This window comes from Oreochromis aureus, linkage group 16 (genome assembly GCF_013358895.1).
Source record: "Oreochromis aureus strain Israel breed Guangdong linkage group 16, ZZ_aureus, whole genome shotgun sequence".
Taxonomy (NCBI): Eukaryota; Metazoa; Chordata; class Actinopteri; order Cichliformes; family Cichlidae; genus Oreochromis; species Oreochromis aureus.
Genome location: NC_052957.1, coordinates 20,753,324 through 20,772,989, shown reverse-complemented (window position 1 = coordinate 20,772,989; position 19,666 = coordinate 20,753,324). Strand labels below are relative to the sequence as shown.

General features: G+C 41.3%; 1 protein-coding gene across 1 annotated transcript; it reads right to left on the bottom strand.

Annotated features, from left to right (window-relative positions):
- Window positions 1-1,462: 1,462 nt before the first annotated feature.
- On the bottom strand, window positions 1,463-9,669 carry LOC116315998 (lanC-like protein 3). Its single transcript, XM_031734452.2, has 5 exons — window positions 9,075-9,669; window positions 6,659-6,782; window positions 4,894-5,091; window positions 4,605-4,812; window positions 1,463-3,214 (listed from the first exon to the last, which is right to left on the bottom strand). Exons 1-5 carry the CDS (start codon window positions 9,606-9,608, stop codon window positions 3,055-3,057), a joined length of 1,224 nt encoding a protein of 407 aa, XP_031590312.2. The 5' UTR covers window positions 9,609-9,669; the 3' UTR covers window positions 1,463-3,054.
- Window positions 9,670-19,666: the final 9,997 nt, after the last annotated feature.

Here is a 19,666-nt window from a genome sequence, read left to right as displayed (position 1 = left end):
GTGTACCTAATAAAGTGGGCAGAGAGTGTATGTGGGATATGACCATGATGAGACCTAGGTTGTTTTTGGCACTTACAGCTCAGTTAAAGTCCTGGCAGGAACAGGTGTGACTTGACATCTGGCCCATGTAAGGTTAAAATGTGCTTGCAATGAGGCAGCTGAGCTCACCCTGAATCAACTCCAAATGTGTCCCGTAACAGCTGCGGCCACAACATGTGTGGGCCACAGCTGGACCAAATATTCACCTCTAAATAGCCTGTAGTGCCGGAGTTAAATACTGATGAGAAAGCTTCAGATATTTTATTGAGACTCTGTTGTAGACGACATTAAGAGCCTCTCACCTCCAGGAATCCAGGTTAAGTATTAATATCTTCACATTGTCTTCAACACTCCTATAACAGATTAAAATAAAGGTAAAATATAAAATAAAAGATGTAATAGTGTAGTTTTTCTCTGCTCTGAATACACAGCTTCCATTAAATTACAAATGTTTATAGGCTGCAACAAAGCGAAGCGTCATTCTCCTCTTACGCTCTAAAAGCCAACTGTTCAGTGCCTCTACCAATATCAGGGACTAAGCAGCCATTAACATCCAGGCACAAGTGTAATTATTTCCAAAATGTGGGTTTTATTTTACCCCACAAAAAACAAAAATAATGTCAGATATACACAATCACATAAATAAGCTATTTTAAGAAATAAATGGGCTCTAAGAGGTTCAGCTAAATACAACGGCACCAAAAAATAATGCCTAACAAAATAAAATCAGCTGAATGTATATATTAACTGAGTAAACCATTTTAAATGCAGAGAAACAACAGGAATAAAAACTACATTTAATTTAGTAAAAAAACAAACAAAAACCCTGTTATGCCCCATGTGGTCATAACAGATGGTTAAGTCCATTTGTTTCACCTTTGGACTTAAACTAGCTCCATCTGCAACCTCCACTTTTGCTCTAACCTTAAAAGACTGCAGCAGGAGTCAGGTTGATAAAAGAACCCCCCAAAACTGAAAAATAATTAGTGCAACCTATACATACTTGCATATACCTATAAAATACTGTTAAAATATTGTAAAACAAGTATGTACACCATCATTTATTTATCTATATGAACCTCACTGACAGCAGTTGTGCAGTTGTGGACCAGCACATCCAAGCTCGATGGTTCCAGCTCTGAAAAGCATAAAAATACACTTGAAAGTGTAATATTTCTCTATTGCAAGTACTGATCGCACTGACAAGGTGATTTTCTTTTTCTTCTCTGTCACATTGTTCATAAAGCTGCATTGAAAAAGCTGAAAAAATATTACAGCAATTAAAGGTCATCAGTTTTTATGCAGTCTCCAATAACAGATCCTTATCAATCACCAGTGGACACTTTGGTTCTGTGTTTTCATGTATTCAGTGTGTTATCCTGCAAGGCCTTTCCCAAAATGAATAAAACACCAACGTCATCTCTATTATTTTGTCATCTGGACACTTTATTGGTATCAATAATCCAGTAGCAGGTGTTGTTTTAAACAGCTTGGATTGCAAATGAAAAACAGCAGCACACATGTACAGCTTGTAAATGTTTCACAACCGGCTCAGTTAACGTTGGGAAACTGCTTTGGTTTGCTGTTATTCACAGGCCTTTTTTTAATCAACACGAGCCGCATGTTCATACAAGCTTCCCAAAGCATTTTCAGTTTCCTGTATTCTCTGCCTTCTTATACTCTGAGAGATGTGATATCATATCTGAGAGCTAGAAATTTGTTTTTAAGGCCACATTTGCGCATTTAGCTAAAGAAATCCACCACACAAAGAGTCGCCTCATGAAACGGACTGAGTTGGACGAAAGTAAAATTCTCACATCGACAGCACACTTTGTTCTTTTCTCCTCCGTCTCCGTCAGAAAGGTACAGACTATCTATTATCTATAGGGTAAAAGTTGAAACAAATCACAACATATTGATCACTTTGAAAATACCCACACAGTAGCTAACATAGTTTTGAAATATCAATAGACACAAATGTCTGTCACACTGGTACAGGGTGTAACCTCAGCTCCAATGAGTGAGAACAGCACAGCGGAAACAAAGTGTTACTTTTATTTTGTCGATAAACACCAGTTACATCCCTTCTGTACCTCCCCACCCAGCTTTGATGATCTTTATAGTTTGCGGTTACGTACCCTAAACACATGAACTCAAAGGTCTGCGATATGTGAGCTGGTAAACTGGTAGAAAAATTTTAAAGGCATTTATGTGACACTCGTTTTTCTGTTTTCGATTTTTTTGTGTGTGTGACAGGGGTGTGATTGCCTTTTACTTTTATGTGTAAATAGCTTGTGTGTTTCTGACCTGAGAGCAGCATCTTGGAAGAATATCTCAGTTTCTCATCTCTGTACTTTAGTGCTGGGCTCTTTTCTTAGTGTGACCCTGATAAAGCAGACGACAACACAGACGGAACAACTCGGGCGCTTTGGGTGATGTAAACAAGAAGTACAGCTTAGTGTTAGCGGAGTCAGTGAGTTAGTTGCGGCCCTGCAACTTTGAGCCACGTTGTTTTTAGCCTATATTTGTTTACACCATTAAAAATATTGCACTGTACCCATGGATGCACTCACGACTATCACTGCATTACTTTTACGATACAGAAGCAAACTTGATGATTCTCAGACGAATCTGGAGTTACAAGAAGCATCTTTGTTTTTTGTTAATTGTCCCCAAGCAGATTTATTGATGTATACGCCCAACGGACATCTCATATAGACCTCCATCACTATTGACAACATTATAGACAGAAATGGGCAATGTTTTTGTGAGTGCCATGCATCGGATAAAGCCTCAAAGCTCAACATTCGAACAGAAAAAAGGCAATTTTTCTACAGCAACTTTCCTCTGTGTGATTTTGATCTAAAGCCCAAACAAAAACCATTCATCTCTTCACTCCCGTTCTGATCACGGTATCAATCCTGACTCTAAAGTTTCTATAAGTTGTTTAGCGATTTCACTGGGAAAGGGGCGGGGTCTATTCAGGTCAGTGAACAGCAGTAACCTGGGGTCCATTCACACAAAGACACTGAACAGAGGGAACTCTGACTGGTCTGGCTGCAGGAGGTCGACCAGGAAACAAACGGTCCCCGACAGGCCTTCGAACAGACTGTAGATGCTGGTCACTGAGCGAGAGCCTGCCTTGAATTCCTCAGTGAAGAGGAACTCTGCAAACCTGTATGGACAAAACAAGAATGGAGACACATAAAAACACAATGTGAAAGCAGCATGTCCAGAACTGAGCTATAACTTCTTGTAGCGATCAGGAGTGCACCTGAAGTTTCTGAACCTCCTTTTAAGACAATAAATTTGTATATGAAGATACACAATGTGGATAAAAGCATTAGGCCACACCTCTTAATCTTTGAATTCAGGTGTTTTCAGTGCCACAGGTCTATAAAATCAAGCACTTAGCCACGCAGTAAAACTCTGCAAACATTTGTAAAAGAGTAGGCTGTTTCAAAAGAGGTCATGATGCTCTAACAGGATGCCATCATTGCAACAAGTCAGTTTGTGAAATTTCTTCCAACCAAGATATTCCACAATCAACTATAAATGTTATTGCTGCAAAGTGCAAGCAGATCATGTAAAGTCACAGACCTGATATGCATATTGTGTAAAAGTCACATGGCAACGGCTGCTGTAGATATAGATAATGCGTGTTTGCCACTGGCTGCTAATGTAAAAACATGACCCACAAACTTTTGTGATGAAACAGTTTTTGTGATTCTTGTCATGCCAAATGTTTTCTTTTTCAAACATTTAAGAGTTAGAAAAGACTGATGCCGCACTCATTGTGTTGTACATGTAGCAAAAGCCAGGAAGCCTAGCTTAGCATAAGCACTGCAATGGCCAGGCTAGCTGGTTCCTCCTATGTAGCTTTGTGCTACATTATGCTGTCTTCTGTCTATACCTTCAAATAGACACGAAGACAGGACCATTGTGTCAATTCACTCATCTAATTCTTGGCCAGCAAAAGTTCTCAAAATTTTTAGCATTTCTTTAAATGACCAGCAATTTTACACACATCAGATAATGCTGAATACAGCCTGAATACTCGCTCTCTTTTGGTTATTTACAAAGCTATTATCACTTTTATGTTACACTTCTTAATAGCAGACATGGTTGAAACCCTGGCATCATCTTCCTGGTAGAAACTGGATGCAGTAGACCTGCAGAAACCAAACTGTAGATGGTTAGCTGTTGATGTTACCAAACCCTGAATTACACATTTCTGTAAAGGTTCTCAGTCATCCAGGTCATCATAGTCTAAGGAGCTTGGAAAGAAAAGCGTCTGGACTTCTTTAAGTGCCTTGAAGACGTTTCACCGCTCAAGCCAGTTAAAGAAGTCCAGACGCTTTTCTTTCCAAGCTCCTTAGACCCTGAATTACACACTGCTCTCCTTTACATAAGCTGCTTTGTTGGTTTGAAGTACCTCAAACCAATGTCAGGTCAGCTGTCAATCTGAAACTATTTTTCAACTCGATATCGACAAAAAACAGGTATTCAATATCGAAATGATTGCTGGGTTGTTGCAGCTTCCTGGAAAAGGAGGGCTTTCTTGCCTCTGAGCACGGTAGATGTATTTGGAGTTGCCTGTGAGCCGATAAAGCAGGAGGAAGACATATGCGCTGCCCGCAACTCCGTGACAAATCCCAGGACCTTTCTTCAGCAGACCTTTCTGCCATACGAGTTCTCCACTTCTAATGCATGTATCCAAGTACTGTGGCTTCTTATTGATCAGATAGGCTTTTGCGAAAAGGTACGCCACACCTGTAAAAGACAGGACAGTGTAGCAGTGGGGCTCTAAACCACGGGATACGAACACGATGGCATTAACAGCTCTAAGCTTACCTGGGGCTCCGTGGCACCAGTGCACCAGCTCGTTCTCCCTTTCGATGATGGCTCCCAGCTCTGCAGGCCAGTTACAGTTTTGCTCCTGATTCATGAGGAAATCGACGCTCTGCCACACAAGATCCTTCTCAGCCCCGCTGAGCATGTCTTGGTAGCTCAGCAGCATCTGCAGCACTGATGAAAGGCCGTGGGCCGCACCTGACAGAGGAGGGAGAGCGAGGTGTGTGGGGAGGGTCGCACATGCACAAACGAAATCAGGCATGCAGGAAAACACCATGCCAGGCACACAGACGGACACCACCCAGAGCACACAAGCGCAAACGCTCACAGAGCACAATGGGAGGACTCGTTTTTGTTTTCTCTTTGCCTCTTCCATTCTAATCCGGAGCTCACTGTACATATTTGAGAGTTTTGATACGTGACATAAAGTCCTATTTTCCAGCACTGAGGAAATACATCAGAAGCCCGAACTTGATGCAAGAACAGGGAAGTGTCCATCAGCTACATGACATCTGACCCAGAAAAGAATGCTTCAAAACTAGAGCTCACTTCATCGGCACAGTATTTACATGATGCAGGACTGCAACACCTGTACTAAATAGCTAAAAACACGCTGAAGGGATCCAGTAATATAGAGTAATTAAGCTTCAGACTATCTGGACACATGTGTCGTCTGGAGGTCCTCTAGCCTGAACAATAGACACATCTGCACACTGATCTAATTACAAGTATACGGACACGCTTCCAGCTGGAAATAAAAAGAGATAGAAGAGTAACCCTTTGTAGCCTTGCAACCATCAGACAAGATTATCTCCTGACAAGAACATCATAGCTGGATGATTCTGCACATTTTTAGATTCGCATCAAGCTTAACTGCTTTCCACATCCAATGACAGAATTTCCAAACTCTCACATTATAGGTAACAACTACATAATACTCAAAGTACAGTAGTAACTATGGTAACGTACAAATGTCTTGAGTCACTCATAATTTCTTTTTGTTTTGCTTCTAAAGAGCCAGACTTTGAGTCTTGAGTAGTAGTTTTCTAGGCTTTTGAAGGTCTTTCAAAAGTTTGGGTTTCTGTTTTGGACATTTATCTTAGGTCCATAGCTCCTGTCTCCATGCAACCATCCACTACCCCAGACTCCACTAAAGAAACGTCTTCCTCCTGCACTGGGGTTGGATGTGAATCGTAAGTTACAGAATCATCAAACATGGATGTAATTGGTTGGGATCCTGGAGCGAGACTTCTTCAATAATGCTAAATGCATGCAGGGAACCAAGACTCTCTGAGGCAGCCCAGCCCACCGTCTCTGAATTCACTTCAGGTCTCAAGAGCAAATCGATCGAGAAACTCCTCCAAGAGCAAACCTCTCATGACAGGCAAACTGAGAACACATGCAGCATCTTCAGCATATGTTTTCATCCAGGTGTTTCTAGTCTACAGATATCTCAAAATATAACTGTTCCACTTCCTCATCATCCTCAAAGACGTTGCGGTATCCATGCAAAAGTGGCCAGCAGGGCTATGCTTACTATGAACTCTGTGTTGATGTGAAAGTTACTTCAGCCCTGAGGGGTCTCTTCCTCTGATGCCCATCAAGGAAAAGGACAGTTAGTTTTACACACATGAACACACCAGTCCTGCGACAACAGAAGCTCCTGCTGTGGGCAGAGGACTGAAACTGTGAAAAATCCTGATATCTGTGCATTTACACTACCTTTATAAGGCACTGAACGTTGCACGAAGCTGGCGGTTCTTACCGAGGTATTCTGTTCCATAGTACGAGTACATGAGGGGGAAAGGCTTTCTCTTCTTCCTGGCATACTGTTTTCCTGACTCGATGATGGCCTGGCAAATTGATTTGATTTGATCTTTGCTCAGAATCTGCAGAACAAATGACACACTGCAGTTAACACCGATAAAAACTCAATAGGAAATACATTATGAAGCATTAAAATATTAAACATTTTAATGGTTGTGCGCACCCACACCGCTTTATGCTGCAAACTGACCTTTCTCCCAGGAGACATTTTAATATTTTGAAGCACAGGTGTAATTAAAAACATGACGGTTGTATTGATTCACTCCAGGCAGGCCCAGCGTCTGATAATGCACAGTGGCTCAGTGAAAAGGCTTCCTGTGCTGCTATTCCTCCCCCAGCAAAGCCAGGCCCAAACATTCCCAAGTACAGGTCTAATCATGCAAAATAATGACACTGACTGACTCGTGATGAATGTTTAAAGAAATAATGACAAGAATAAAAACTGGTAAAGCAGAAGCAGGCTTAATGTTTAACATAGATTATTACCTGTTATCTTTTTATGTCAAAACCAACAACACGTTCAGTGTAACTCCAGTGACTCACAACATTTGGTTATATTATGGTGACAAAGTGCTGTGAGAAATAAAAGCTTATGATTCCAAAATGTTTTAATGTGCGACACTCACGGATAACACTTTTAGAAATGTTGAAATGCAAATTAAATTGGCAAAAGTAAAGCATCAACATTGGGCTGCTTGCAAACTGCACCATGGTTGCATAATTTCCAGCTGCTGCCCAAAAGCTTCATTTAGACAGCTGTTAGTAACCCTAACTCTCTGGGACACTCAACAAGCATCAAAATTCACGAGTGGTGCGATTACTTACTTATTTTATGTAAAGGTCTACGACACATTTAAATAACTGACTTTGAGATGATGAAAAGTTCAAGACCTGTTAGCTTCAGGCAGACATCCACTACAGTGAACCACAGATGTCTGGGAAACTCACTTTTTTCTACTCCATAACAACCATTTTTTTTCCATTTTCAAACATCCATGTGGTGCTGACTCCAGTGACATCACTTGAACCAGTCTGTCTGGTCTCACAGATCTCTCTCTGAAATCACTAAAGGGTTTTTTTTTTTACATCTCTTTTTTCCACACTTGAATTCCCTGTTAATGGATAAAGGTGTGAAACCCACACAGCTGCTCTTTCAGCAGTCTCGGGTCATGTAACTCAGACGTCTGACAGAGTGCACAGAGACATCTCATGAAGCTACTTTCCACTGCTCCCTTGTCACGAGGTGTTACCTCAGCGGGTAGCTCTGCATATTTCATTTGAAAGATTCTTATGCTAGATGCCCTTCCTAACAAATTTATTCAACCTGAAAATGTGCACACATTTTTAACAAGTGGTTATCTGAGTTACTTTTGTCTTTTTCTGAGTTTGAGGTAGTCTGGCTGTTCTTCTCTGAGTTCTGATCAACAACATTGTTTTTTTTGTTTTTTTTGGATAATTCAAAGATGATAGTGTGGGGAAAATCTCAGTGGATCAGCAGTTGCTGAAGTAGTCATACCACCATCCCATTCTGATGCTCAGTTTGAGCTTCAGCAGGTCATTTTGACCTTGTCTACATTGCTTAATTGCACTGAGTTGCTGCCATGTTATTGGCTGAATAGTAATTGTTTTGTTTTTTTTGTCAAGATATGACTTAATGACAATGTGACTGGTCACTTGCAATGCTGAACCAGGGCCAACATTAGTTTTATCCCCACTTTGGAGGAATTTGGAAATTGTGCATCACACAATTTGTCCAGCAGTGGGCGCTACGGAAGCAAAGTAAACAGCGCTTCAACACAACGCCTTAAAACTTATACCCAGTCTCCCTGTGGTGCTATCTGCTTTTATCTTTACTTTGTGTAATTAATGGCGTGAGCAAAATCGGACAATTAATTGATTAAGAAAATCTTTATCAGCATTCATCGAGATGATGGATTTATCCAGTTAGTTACTGTCCGAGCAAAATGTCAACATTTCTGTGGGAATTTGAGATTTTCCCACAGAGATGTTGACACAAAATGTATAATCAGTAAACTAATAAGAAGACTGGTCAGTAATTAAATCAATAAACTGCAATATGAATTGGAAGTTATGACAGCACCTTGAGGTTCGAAATAAAAATTGGATTCATTTGTGCTTTTAAAATCTTGGTCTATAAAATAACCTTTGCAGAAAAAACTGACGTAAACAACCTTTTGGATTCAGATTAGCTACACATATTTATCTAATCTAGTCCATATGTGCCATATTTAGACCCGTGTTCCGTTACAGAGTGGCAGCTCAGGCAGCTGAAGTTTATTCTCGGAGAGGGATTCATCATTTTAAAGTGCGCCATGCTGTTGTTGTGCGCTCACCTCTATGCCCAGCTTCTGTTTGAGGACCAGGGCGGCGCACAGGTACCCAGCCCGCCCTACAAACAGCTCATCCGAGCCGCACTCCAGAAAATGAATGGGCGCGCACACCTCCCACAGGTTACGGAATTTAGTCAGCGGCTTCACGAAATCAGCCAAGCCCAGGGACTTGTAGATCATAGCGGCCACAGCGTAGATGCCCGCCCCGCCGAGCAGGAAGGCGGCACGCATGTTTTTGTCCGGCTCCGCATCCACGTATCTGACCGATATGTCGATGATCTGCTTGGCAGTCTTCAGGTAGACATCCCGGTACTCGGAGAACAGCGGGCACTCGCTGACGTGATACAGCATGTAAGCCACCCCGGCCGGCCCATCGTATAGCCCTCCGTCGCAGTCGCTGAGGTCGATGGGAACAGTTTTAAGGATTTTATCTATGCTGGCGACCACGACGGGCACGGCAGCTTCGGCGCCCTGGCCCGGGAGCAGCGCACCTTTGTAGTCGGAGAAACGGTTGGCAAAGCAGCGAGTGTTTTCCATCACCGACGAAAAGCCGATAGAGACAGCACGACGTGCACGCAGGCCCCACTGATAACGCAGATCCGTGTCAGCTACTCGAGGTATCCAAGGATGAGAGAAGAGAAACACTTTAATCGCTCATCCAATCCCATCAGGTCTCAGCTGATTGGACGCGAGTGGTGATGGCTCAGCCTCATATTGGCTGGAAGGACCTGAGCCTGTCAGCCTCCAGCTTGCACCCTCTCAGCAAAGTCCTTCTAGAAGTAGCAGAGTCACAAACAGCCACAACGAGCACAGAGAATTGTTTGGCCTCTTTTAACAGTAAATCACAACAAAAACAGGCTAAAGATGCATTTTAAAATGCAAACAAATCCTGAATGGTCCTGAAGATATACCACTCTGAGACAGTTTAACCTTCATAAAGCCCGTGCATTTCCTCCTATTAAGATAACTGTGGTGTGTTTCCAAGTGTTTCAATAAACACAACCAATCATTAAACTTAAATAAAGTAGAATAGATCAATAGAATATAAAACAATATGGCAAAATAAAGTAACTCAGTAAGGGAAAACCACACAGAAGACAGAATCTGAGTTACAAAGTAACATAAAATAAAATAAACAAGCTCAATAAGTAAAAGAAAAGTAACATTTTAATTTCTTATGTTAAAGCTGATCAAATTCAACTAGTTTTATGAAACAACAGCTTGCTTAATGTTGAAACATTTATCATATCAGCTGCTAACCCTAAATGTTGCACATACAATTGTACTATAACCCTGTGCTGTATGTTGTTTCGCAGTTAGAGATTTGCCATCATATTCTGTGAATTTATTTTTTATGACAAATCTGAATCTGCAATGGATCAGCGCTCCACAGAGGAAACTTTATTAATCCCTAAGGAAGTTATGTGGTCACAGTTGCTCCCAAACACTAAGAACAGTAACAGACTGAACTAAATGAAACAACACAGTTATATTACAAAGTTTACAAAATGTAAAAATAGCTCAGTTATTATATCCAGAATATTGCAGAGGTGGAAAATATATGATTAACATTTTTATTCTAACCTGTAAAACATGTTATTTGTTATTTCACGGTAGAGGATGTGCAAAAGGGTGTAACTACTGCACTGTATCCTGTACATTAGATGGAGGAAATGGCCACAGGCAGGAATGATTTCCTGTGTTGTTCAGTGGTGCTTTATGGGTAATATCAATCTCTCACTGAACGTGTTCCTGTGACTGGCCAGCATGTCATGTAGTGGGTGGGAGGTATTATCCAGCATTGTCCTTATCTTGGACAACATCCGCCTCTCTGACACCACCTTAAGTCCAGCTCCATCCCCACAGCCGCCTCTGAAAATAGAGATGACTTTGGCCCTTCCTGTAAAGTGCAGAGGTGTTTTAACCCAGTCCAGGTTATTATCTATGTGTAATCCGAGATATTTATAGTCCTCCACAATGTCCACGTTGACCCCGTGGATTGAAACAGAGATCAGAGGTTTCCTGGTCCTCATAAAGTCCACAATCAATTCTTTGGTCTTTGTCATGTTGAGCTGCAGATGATTCTGCTTGCACCATGTGACAAAGGAATCAACCACAGCTACACGGAGTCATCAGAAAACATCTGAAGATGTGCAGTGGCTGAAGTCTGTGATGTAGAGGGTGAAGAGAGAAGGGAAGAGGACGGTCCCTTGTGGTGCCCCTGTGTTGCTGACCACCTTGTCACAAACATAGTTCTGAAGATGCACATATTGTGGTCTTCCTGTCAGGTAATCAACAATCCAGGACACAAAAGAGGCATCCACCTGCATCACTGTCAGCTTATCACCAAGGAGGGTCGGCCTGATGGTATTGAATGCACTGGAAAAATAAAAAAACATGACCCTCAAAGTGCTTGCCTGCTGGTCCAGATGGGCGTAGCAGGTCCTCAGCTCCAAGGTGGGGCTGGTAAGTGAACTGAAGGGGATCCTGATGTGGCCTGACTATAGGTCAGAACTGGTCAAGGATGAGTCTTTCCAGGGTCTTCATGATGTGGGAAGTCAGTGCCACAGGCCTGTAATCCTGGACGCCACTGGGACGTGGCGTCTTTGGTACAGGAATAAGGCACAATGTGTTCTACATCCATGTTTGTCAATATAACTAATATTAATATCTTCTACTGTTCATCAATGTGAACTCATTCATGGCACTTAATCATATTGACCAGCAGGTGGCGACAAAAGCCCGCAGGCTCACTCTGGCTGCTATCCATGGTGCTGAAGGAAGCATGGCGCTGTTCATTGTGACAGAGAGTTCACTGAGCAGAGGTGGATGGATTACTTAACTGGGTCAGGAGCTTCGCTTCACCGATCACTTCAGATTGAATTGGTTGGTAAAATCAACTAACATAATTATACAAACACAATAATGGGTGCCAAGAGACTACACAGAGACTCAAAATGCACACAGAGAAACAAACCAAAGTCAAATGGACGAGAGGGTGCACAGGAAAAAGTCCAAAAGACACAAAATGACTACAAAAAGATCTGAAAGAAAACAACAACAACACAAAAGAGCAATTAAAAGACAGAAATTAACAGAGAGATTTCACTGCATTTGCTCACTTTCTACGAAACAAAGGTGAGAAAATCGCAAATGGCACACCAGCTCGAAATTTCACACCCGCACCACAAATTTAAAATAGGAGGAACACTTGCTTATTAGTGAAGGAGCACTAATTTATAACCTCTGCAAGAATTCAAATATCCAGCATGCAAAGGAAAATTAGTTTGTGTGAAAAATGTCTTCTTTTTAATGAGCTATGCTTGGTTTAATTAGGAGGAAAACCTTTTTTTCCTTTTTTTTTTGCAGATCATGGTGGAAAATGTTAATATATGAAATACATTGTTGTACTTTTCCTTAAGTAAAGAGTCTGAGGGCTTCTGCAAGCACTGATAATCTCATTCCACTTTGGTAATGGTTGCTGATGTCTCGTAAAGGAGTTCTCTCAATTTCAATTAAAATATTCATTGAGGTGTTTGTTATGTTGTTATGGTCCGAATAATTGCATTCCTTTTCTGACAAAGTCTGTAGTCAAATACAGTGTAAATAAAGTTTTGCTTAGTTAGCTTTTATTGGCAGCGAGAGCCAAAGTTTTACCAAAACAACCTTGTGAACATTCAAGAGGACCTATTGTGTTTTCCTATCACTCGTCACCACAGTGGAATTTAAATCAAACAATCGAGATGTAACTGAAGTGCAGACTTTCAGCTTTAATTCAGAGGGTTTAAGAAAAATGTTGCATTAAAAGTTTGGGAATTACAAATATTTTTGAAGTTCAGATCCTCTGCTAGATCTTGACTGCACCCACCTTCAGCTGCAGCTTGTTTATGGTGCATCCTCTGTCGGGTAGAGACCAGTCAACTGACTTGGTGATTGAGGAATATCCCATTTCTTTGCCTTGATTTGCTTTTGTACTTTGCTGTGCATCACTATGCACTTGCCCAGAGAGGTTTAGCAGCATTTGGCTGAATCTGAACAGAGACTATTGCACTGTACACTTCAGACATCCTCCTGCTGTTTCCATCGGCAGTCACATCATCAATAAGCTCTAATGGGCCGGTTCCACTCACAACCATACGCAGCCATGCCATAAAACTGCCTCCTAAATGTCTGATGGATGATGTGGTATTGGAGCATGAGCTGTTCCTTCTCCTCTTCAACTTAAGAACATGAGACAAAGGGAACTTAAACACTGGCTGATCTGACCACTCGGACACACAAGGGGAAACAAATACAAACAAACGAACAAAAAAACAAAAACTTTTACTTCAAACTTATAATCAGACAAAACTAGTTAAATACCTAAGCTAAATGATAAAGATGAATGCATTAATTACCCACCCTCCCGTGATGCTTGGTGTAGCCCAATCCATCCATCCATCCATCCATCCATCCATCCATCCATCCATCCATCCATCCATCCATCCATCCATCCATCCATCCATCCATCCATCCATCCATCCATCCATCCATCCATCCATTTTCTCCTGCTTATCTAGTTCAGAGTTATGGATGCCAGTTCACCTCAACAACCAACTGGACCCCCTAGCGCTGGTGAAAGAATAGAAAGAATTGATAACAAATAAGATAATTTAAGAAATTTGAATTTAATACATAAAAATTAACCAAATATACATACTACAAACAGAGTGCATGTGTTCCAACAGTAAATATGAGTATGATATTTAAACTCAAGATTTATGTGTCATTATTTTTGTTTCTGTGTGCACTGTATAAAGTGAAAATCCGATAAATTGTATAAAGGTGAAGGTGCATGCAGTTACCGACTTCATGGTTGTGTGGCTGCACAGATCCAAAGACTTCATACTAAACCAAACACTCAGTATCAGGCGGTTATCTGTGAGAGTAGACAGCCTCAGTTTCTGTTTGGCCAATCAGACCAAGGCTGGCTTAAAGGTTGAGGAGCTAAAGCCTCTTGTTTCACTCAGAAGATTAACTGAGGGGCTGCGTCAAGTCCAAGTGCCAGAAAGATTATTTTGATCCAGGTGTCATGCAGAGCCTCTGTAAAGTCTAAGAGTCAAAATACAGAGTTGGAAATGAGCACAACAGGGTCAATTTAACTCTCAGTGACAGCGTGAGTGTTCAGCCTTGCAGCAGTAAACTACCAAAACACAATTTACTGTATTATCACACGTTTTACTCTTTTGCAATCCCAGCAAATGCAGACTTAAAAGAAAGCTGCACTGTTGCTTTTTTAATCTGCTCTATTCAACCTAAAAGAAGTACGTGAAATGTTCAGGGCTATCACAGGTGTTAGGCACACGCTCTATTCATTACAGCTTTGTCCCTCTGTGTGCCATTTCCAAGATGATTCGAGTATTTATCAGAGTCAAGATTGTGATGGTGAAAAGCTTTGAGCGTTCTAATTTGAAACCAGACTGTTTTTTGCCACCATTTGCATACAAAGAGATAAAAAAAAGAGGATGAAGGCCAAGGAGATATGAATTTGGAAGTAAAGGCCATCTTATGAATATTGAACTAATTAAAAATTTTCACCACTAAATTTCACTTTTCTACCCCCCAAAAAAGACAAAGTAGAAGTGAAATAAATCCAAATTAAGCAAAGGCAAAGCTTTTGTGGGCATTTATCCTAAAACGGCGCGCGGGAGAAGAGATTGCTTTAACATCAAGAGAAAACAAAAGTGGATGCAGCTGCACTCAGAGCTCAGAAAACGTCGTTTTTGGTCGAGCTAGTTATTACGGCGGTGGAATCAGTGGCAGCTTCTTGGAGCGAGTTTCTCTCTGGGAGTTCAGATAAAAGCCCGGTTCAACTGCAAGTGCACTTTGATGGCCATTTTCCAAATAGCAGAAACGTATGCACACACTGGGGGCGGAAGTTGTGGTTGGGCGGGAAGGGGGGTACTTCGGAGAATTACCAAACACTGCAGCCATTTTGTTCTTTGAAAAAACATTTGAGGCAATTTTTAGTAAAGTTCTGGAAAATTAAAGTGGCTTGAGTCGTGCTCAGAGAAGCATATTTTCATCTGTCTTATCTGCTGCATTGATACAAGACAACTCAATTTGCATTTATATTAGAAAATGATTTGGGGCTCAACATGGCCCCATCTGATGCCCCAGAAAGTGATGCCTCCCTCTATGTCTCCAGCGCGAGAGACAGAGGCCTCGGATAGTGCTGCGGAAATCAGAAATAAATCGCGGTGCACCTTTGCAGAGGGGTCAAACAACGGCACAGACAGCATGAGAGCAGTCTGTATGCTTCTAGGACAATGAGAGGCTGTAAACTTGGAATTTTTATAAAGACAAGTTATCTATCTGGCATGGTCACAGGATACAGTCATAACATGGTGTGCAAAAGATAACTTGCACATCAGCATGTCGTAATCTGAAAGATTACACTGAGATAATATGGAGATTTTCGTTCATGAAGGTCACCTGGACTTTAAAAAAAAAAAATCCAACACACTTCTCTCTTTCCATCATTCATTAATCACACTACTACACAAATACGGCACAAGCAACAGACCTAAAAATCCAGCCAGGTTCAATGTAGGTCATCACTGTGTTGACACACTGTGTGTGTGTGAGTCACAGGAAGCATGCCGGTGGTTTTTATGTATGGCGCAGACATTCCTTGAGGCGTAGCGATCTCTAAGGAGAAACAAAGGCAGGCTCTGAAACATCAGATTCCTTATCTCAGTCTAGATGAGAAGTTGGGATCCAGTCAGGCTCAGTCAGGTGTGTGTTGAACTAAGTGGGCGGAAGGGGAGCGATCAACGGAACAGAGAACACAAAACTTTGAATGACAAACACGGTTAACATTGGGCATAATGAGGCACCATATTCAGTTCATAGCGGTGACTAAATCTCCATTAAGATCCTGAGTTTGCATGTCCTTCATCTCTGGTTTGGTGTGCATTTGTCACACTGATGTATGGAGAGAAACAATAAGGCATGTCAGAGCACAGATAAGTCAGTCCATCATCACTGCTCTGTAGCCCTAAAGTGGGCCAGCGGTTGGATCTCGGAGTGCAAGCAGAGCTCACTTGGCATGCCTTCCTTGCCAATGAGAGCTTAGACTTTCCTCCCTGACCGGGTGTTTGGTGGAAGAGAGCACTTTACTTCTCCCCGTCTGCTCTTCTTGGTTGCCAGGTAAACGTGATGTTCACCCAGTGTGGGGGTCGCATCCTTCATCTGTGTTTTGGGAAAACACAGAAAGATTAGTTTTGCAGTATCTCAACATATCAATCTCACAGTGGTTGCTTGGGGGCCTACACACATCTCTAATCGTCTGGTAGGTGAGGTGAGCACGGCCCATTTAGTATAGCAACACATTTATGTTCAACACCAACAGGTAGCAACATGCATGGATTTAAACACTGCAGTGCTTGACAGAAGTGCATTGTATTTGACCAAACGTGTGTAAACGGGCCAAAATCCTCCCATCTGTCACTGTCATGCTTTGACAGCGACCCATAGGGAGCAGACTTGGTGCATTAAACAGGCTGAAATGTGAGCTGCACATTTATGTTTTGACTACAAGGAGCTTGTGATATCGAGGCATTTGTTTCTGAAGTTGTCCTTGCAGGGCTGTTTCTCAAAGGGACTGCCATACATATACAGAGGTACGTGCAAAGAGACATATTGTTGTTTTTTTAGTTAGTTTCCAGAAAAGTTTCATGTATTTTTTTATTGTTTGAAAATGTTTAGTTTTGGTCCTTTCTCGTAGGCGTAGGTATGTATTGTTTTTTAATTTTATATTAGTTAGTTTTCTAAATTCACAAAATCATTTCACTGAGTTTTTTCTCTAAACTGTAACTTTGTATCTAATTTATGCTTTTTCAAATTAAGACATTTTGTTTTGTGTGTGTGTGTTATTAAATTATTTCTGATAACCAAACAGCACATTAAATCACAGCCTATTAGATTAATTGGCAACAAGAAGATGGCAAAAATACATGTTCAAAGTTTATCATCACAGTAAAACTTTCTCTCACCACTTGTCCTGATGCCCTGACAGGGTGAACTGGAGACTTTACACAAAAAGGTGGGACACTAGGAAAAAGTCCAAAAAGCCCAAAAGGATTGGGTAACAGACCCAGGACCTTAACAAAAGTGAGGGCCTCCATGTGGATCTCTTTGTCCACTTTCTTCTGCTCAGAGGTTATTTTCAAGGTAATGTCTGACCTCACATGACCTCCCTGTACACCTCCCTGTCATCATCATCCCAAACCAGACTCTGTGTGCTGATGTCTCGTTTGGGAAACTGCCTAGAACTTTTTCCGTTCGTGAGCCATGACTTCTTTAATCTGAGCTTCTGACAGGGTCAAAAACTGCTGTGGACTTTTGTAGGGCAGCTGGAGGGTCTGCTTGTTGTTGTCTGGACTAAACGCCGGTGTGGAGGTGGTCGTGCATTCCAATGAGTCGGCTCGTTGATGGTGGGCTGTGGTCAGTAAAGAATCACTGGAAGAGTCTGCTGACTGTGAGCTGTCCATCTTTTCCTGCATGGTGGTGGTGGAGGCAGTGGAGGTCAAGACTTTCCTCAGAGCCTCAGCGTGACCATTCGGACTAACCCGAGGAGAGCCTTGACCAGAATTTATAGGTTTCATCCTTTCCTCTTTTCTCTTTTCCCGAGCTCGTCTTTAGATTTCTCTCTGTTCCTGCGTCACATTTCCACACACTTAATGTCTTCAGGTGATTTTGCATTTCAATAAAATCTTTCATATTTTTCTTGGCTTTTATCTCCTGTATTCTATTATGGGTTTTTTTCTTCCAACTACATTAGAGAAACTTTATTTCAGACACTGTAGTCGATTTGAATATAAAAGAACAGGAAAATTAATAAAAGACGACATGAGGACAAAACACACTGAATGAACCAATAAGTAAATTTCTGTATAAGCTTTGTAAGCAAAGCATGAAAGGGAACATTCGTATCACATTTAGATTACACTTGTCAAATGTGACTTCTGAGCACAACGACCAAGATCCTGAATGCATCATTATACGCCACCCATCAACTTTCATATAATTTATTTGCACTGTATGGGTATGTGCTCTAAAAACATCATCTGTACACATGTGGAATTTACAGACTAGCACATTTGCTGCTGCATACAGTTTACCACAAGGGTGCTGCACATCATCATCACGGAGATCATCCCTGATGATGTGACCCAAATATCTAACTTTAGTCACCTCACTGAGAATTTGCCTCCAGTCCACCTTAGCTGAAGCGATCATTACTACATTATTTTTAATTGCTGATCTCCAAAATCAAACTGCAGCTGCTGCAAACCGTTAAGGAGATCAGCAAACATCAAATGATTAATAAGGCTCTCCTCCGTCACGATCCAGTATCCTGCTTGTTTGGTGTTTTAGAAAGATCATCTCTAAATAAGCTGAACTGAACGCGTGACAGACAAGTTTTCTAACCCCATCAGATTTGCTTAGTTTGATGTGAGTAGCATTCTTGTAACTGGTACTAATTTACCATGAATAATATAATAAAATGATTTCAATTGAATCAATAGTGCTGTCTTTTCTGCTGTGTATTAGAAGAACTTCTTTCAGAGCCTGTATGCACACATCAGTGCTGTGTTTATTTCTGAAACCAAGCTGAACATCAGTGGTTTTATATTCTCAAAGCCTTGACAGCATGCTAGTCAGAGCAACTGGCCTGTAGTTTTCTGTGCTGGATTTTACTTAACCAGTTTTGTCTGTGAAAATGTTCTATTTCGTACCAACAGAGCAGTTAACATGTAGTCTGGTAGGACGCCACGCATTAACAATACAACGTGAGCAATGCTGAGATTCTTCTGCACAGATCAGGGCTCCATGCTTTGTTCCCTGCCAAGTTCTCAACAGCATAGCACACTTCATCCCGCCTAACAACACGCTCATTGTTAGAAACCTCGCCAACATTAAACTTATCACTTTTAACACAGTTAGGAAATTCCCTACAAAGCTTTTCTCCACATTTCAACAACATTTTCAGCCCCAGAAATCCCATCAGGACTGGCTGCCAGAGGCGTCTTACTATTGTTAACAACCTCTTTCCAAAATTCATACAAATTATTCTGCAGCAGCTTTTTGTCCATGGAGTTTGCCCTCATGGCCTGCTCATTTCTTTTAATAAAGCACACTGCACATTTAAATCTTGCATTCGCACATTTCTTGTGTTCATACTCTGGTCCGTATCGAGCTTTACCTGATAAAAGCCACTTTTTAAAAGCTTCTTCAGACTATATATAGAGTTCAGATCCAGGGATAGGATTATATGGTTTTAGTCCTCTTTTGAAAGAATGGTTCAGCACCATCATTAAAGCCTAAATCAGTATTGTGACTTTGATTCTCCCAGTTCATGTTTTCGGCATCAAATGGTACATCAGTGGTGCCTTTATCGGTCTGTAAACTGTACTTTCATTTCCCATTTTTTTTCACTTTTTTTGTACTTTGTCAGTATAGACAGACTCACAACACTAAATGTCATAGCCAAAGGTATGTGGTCTGCTGTGGCCAGGTCATTTAAGAGCCTATTAGCTATGTCCTGCTGA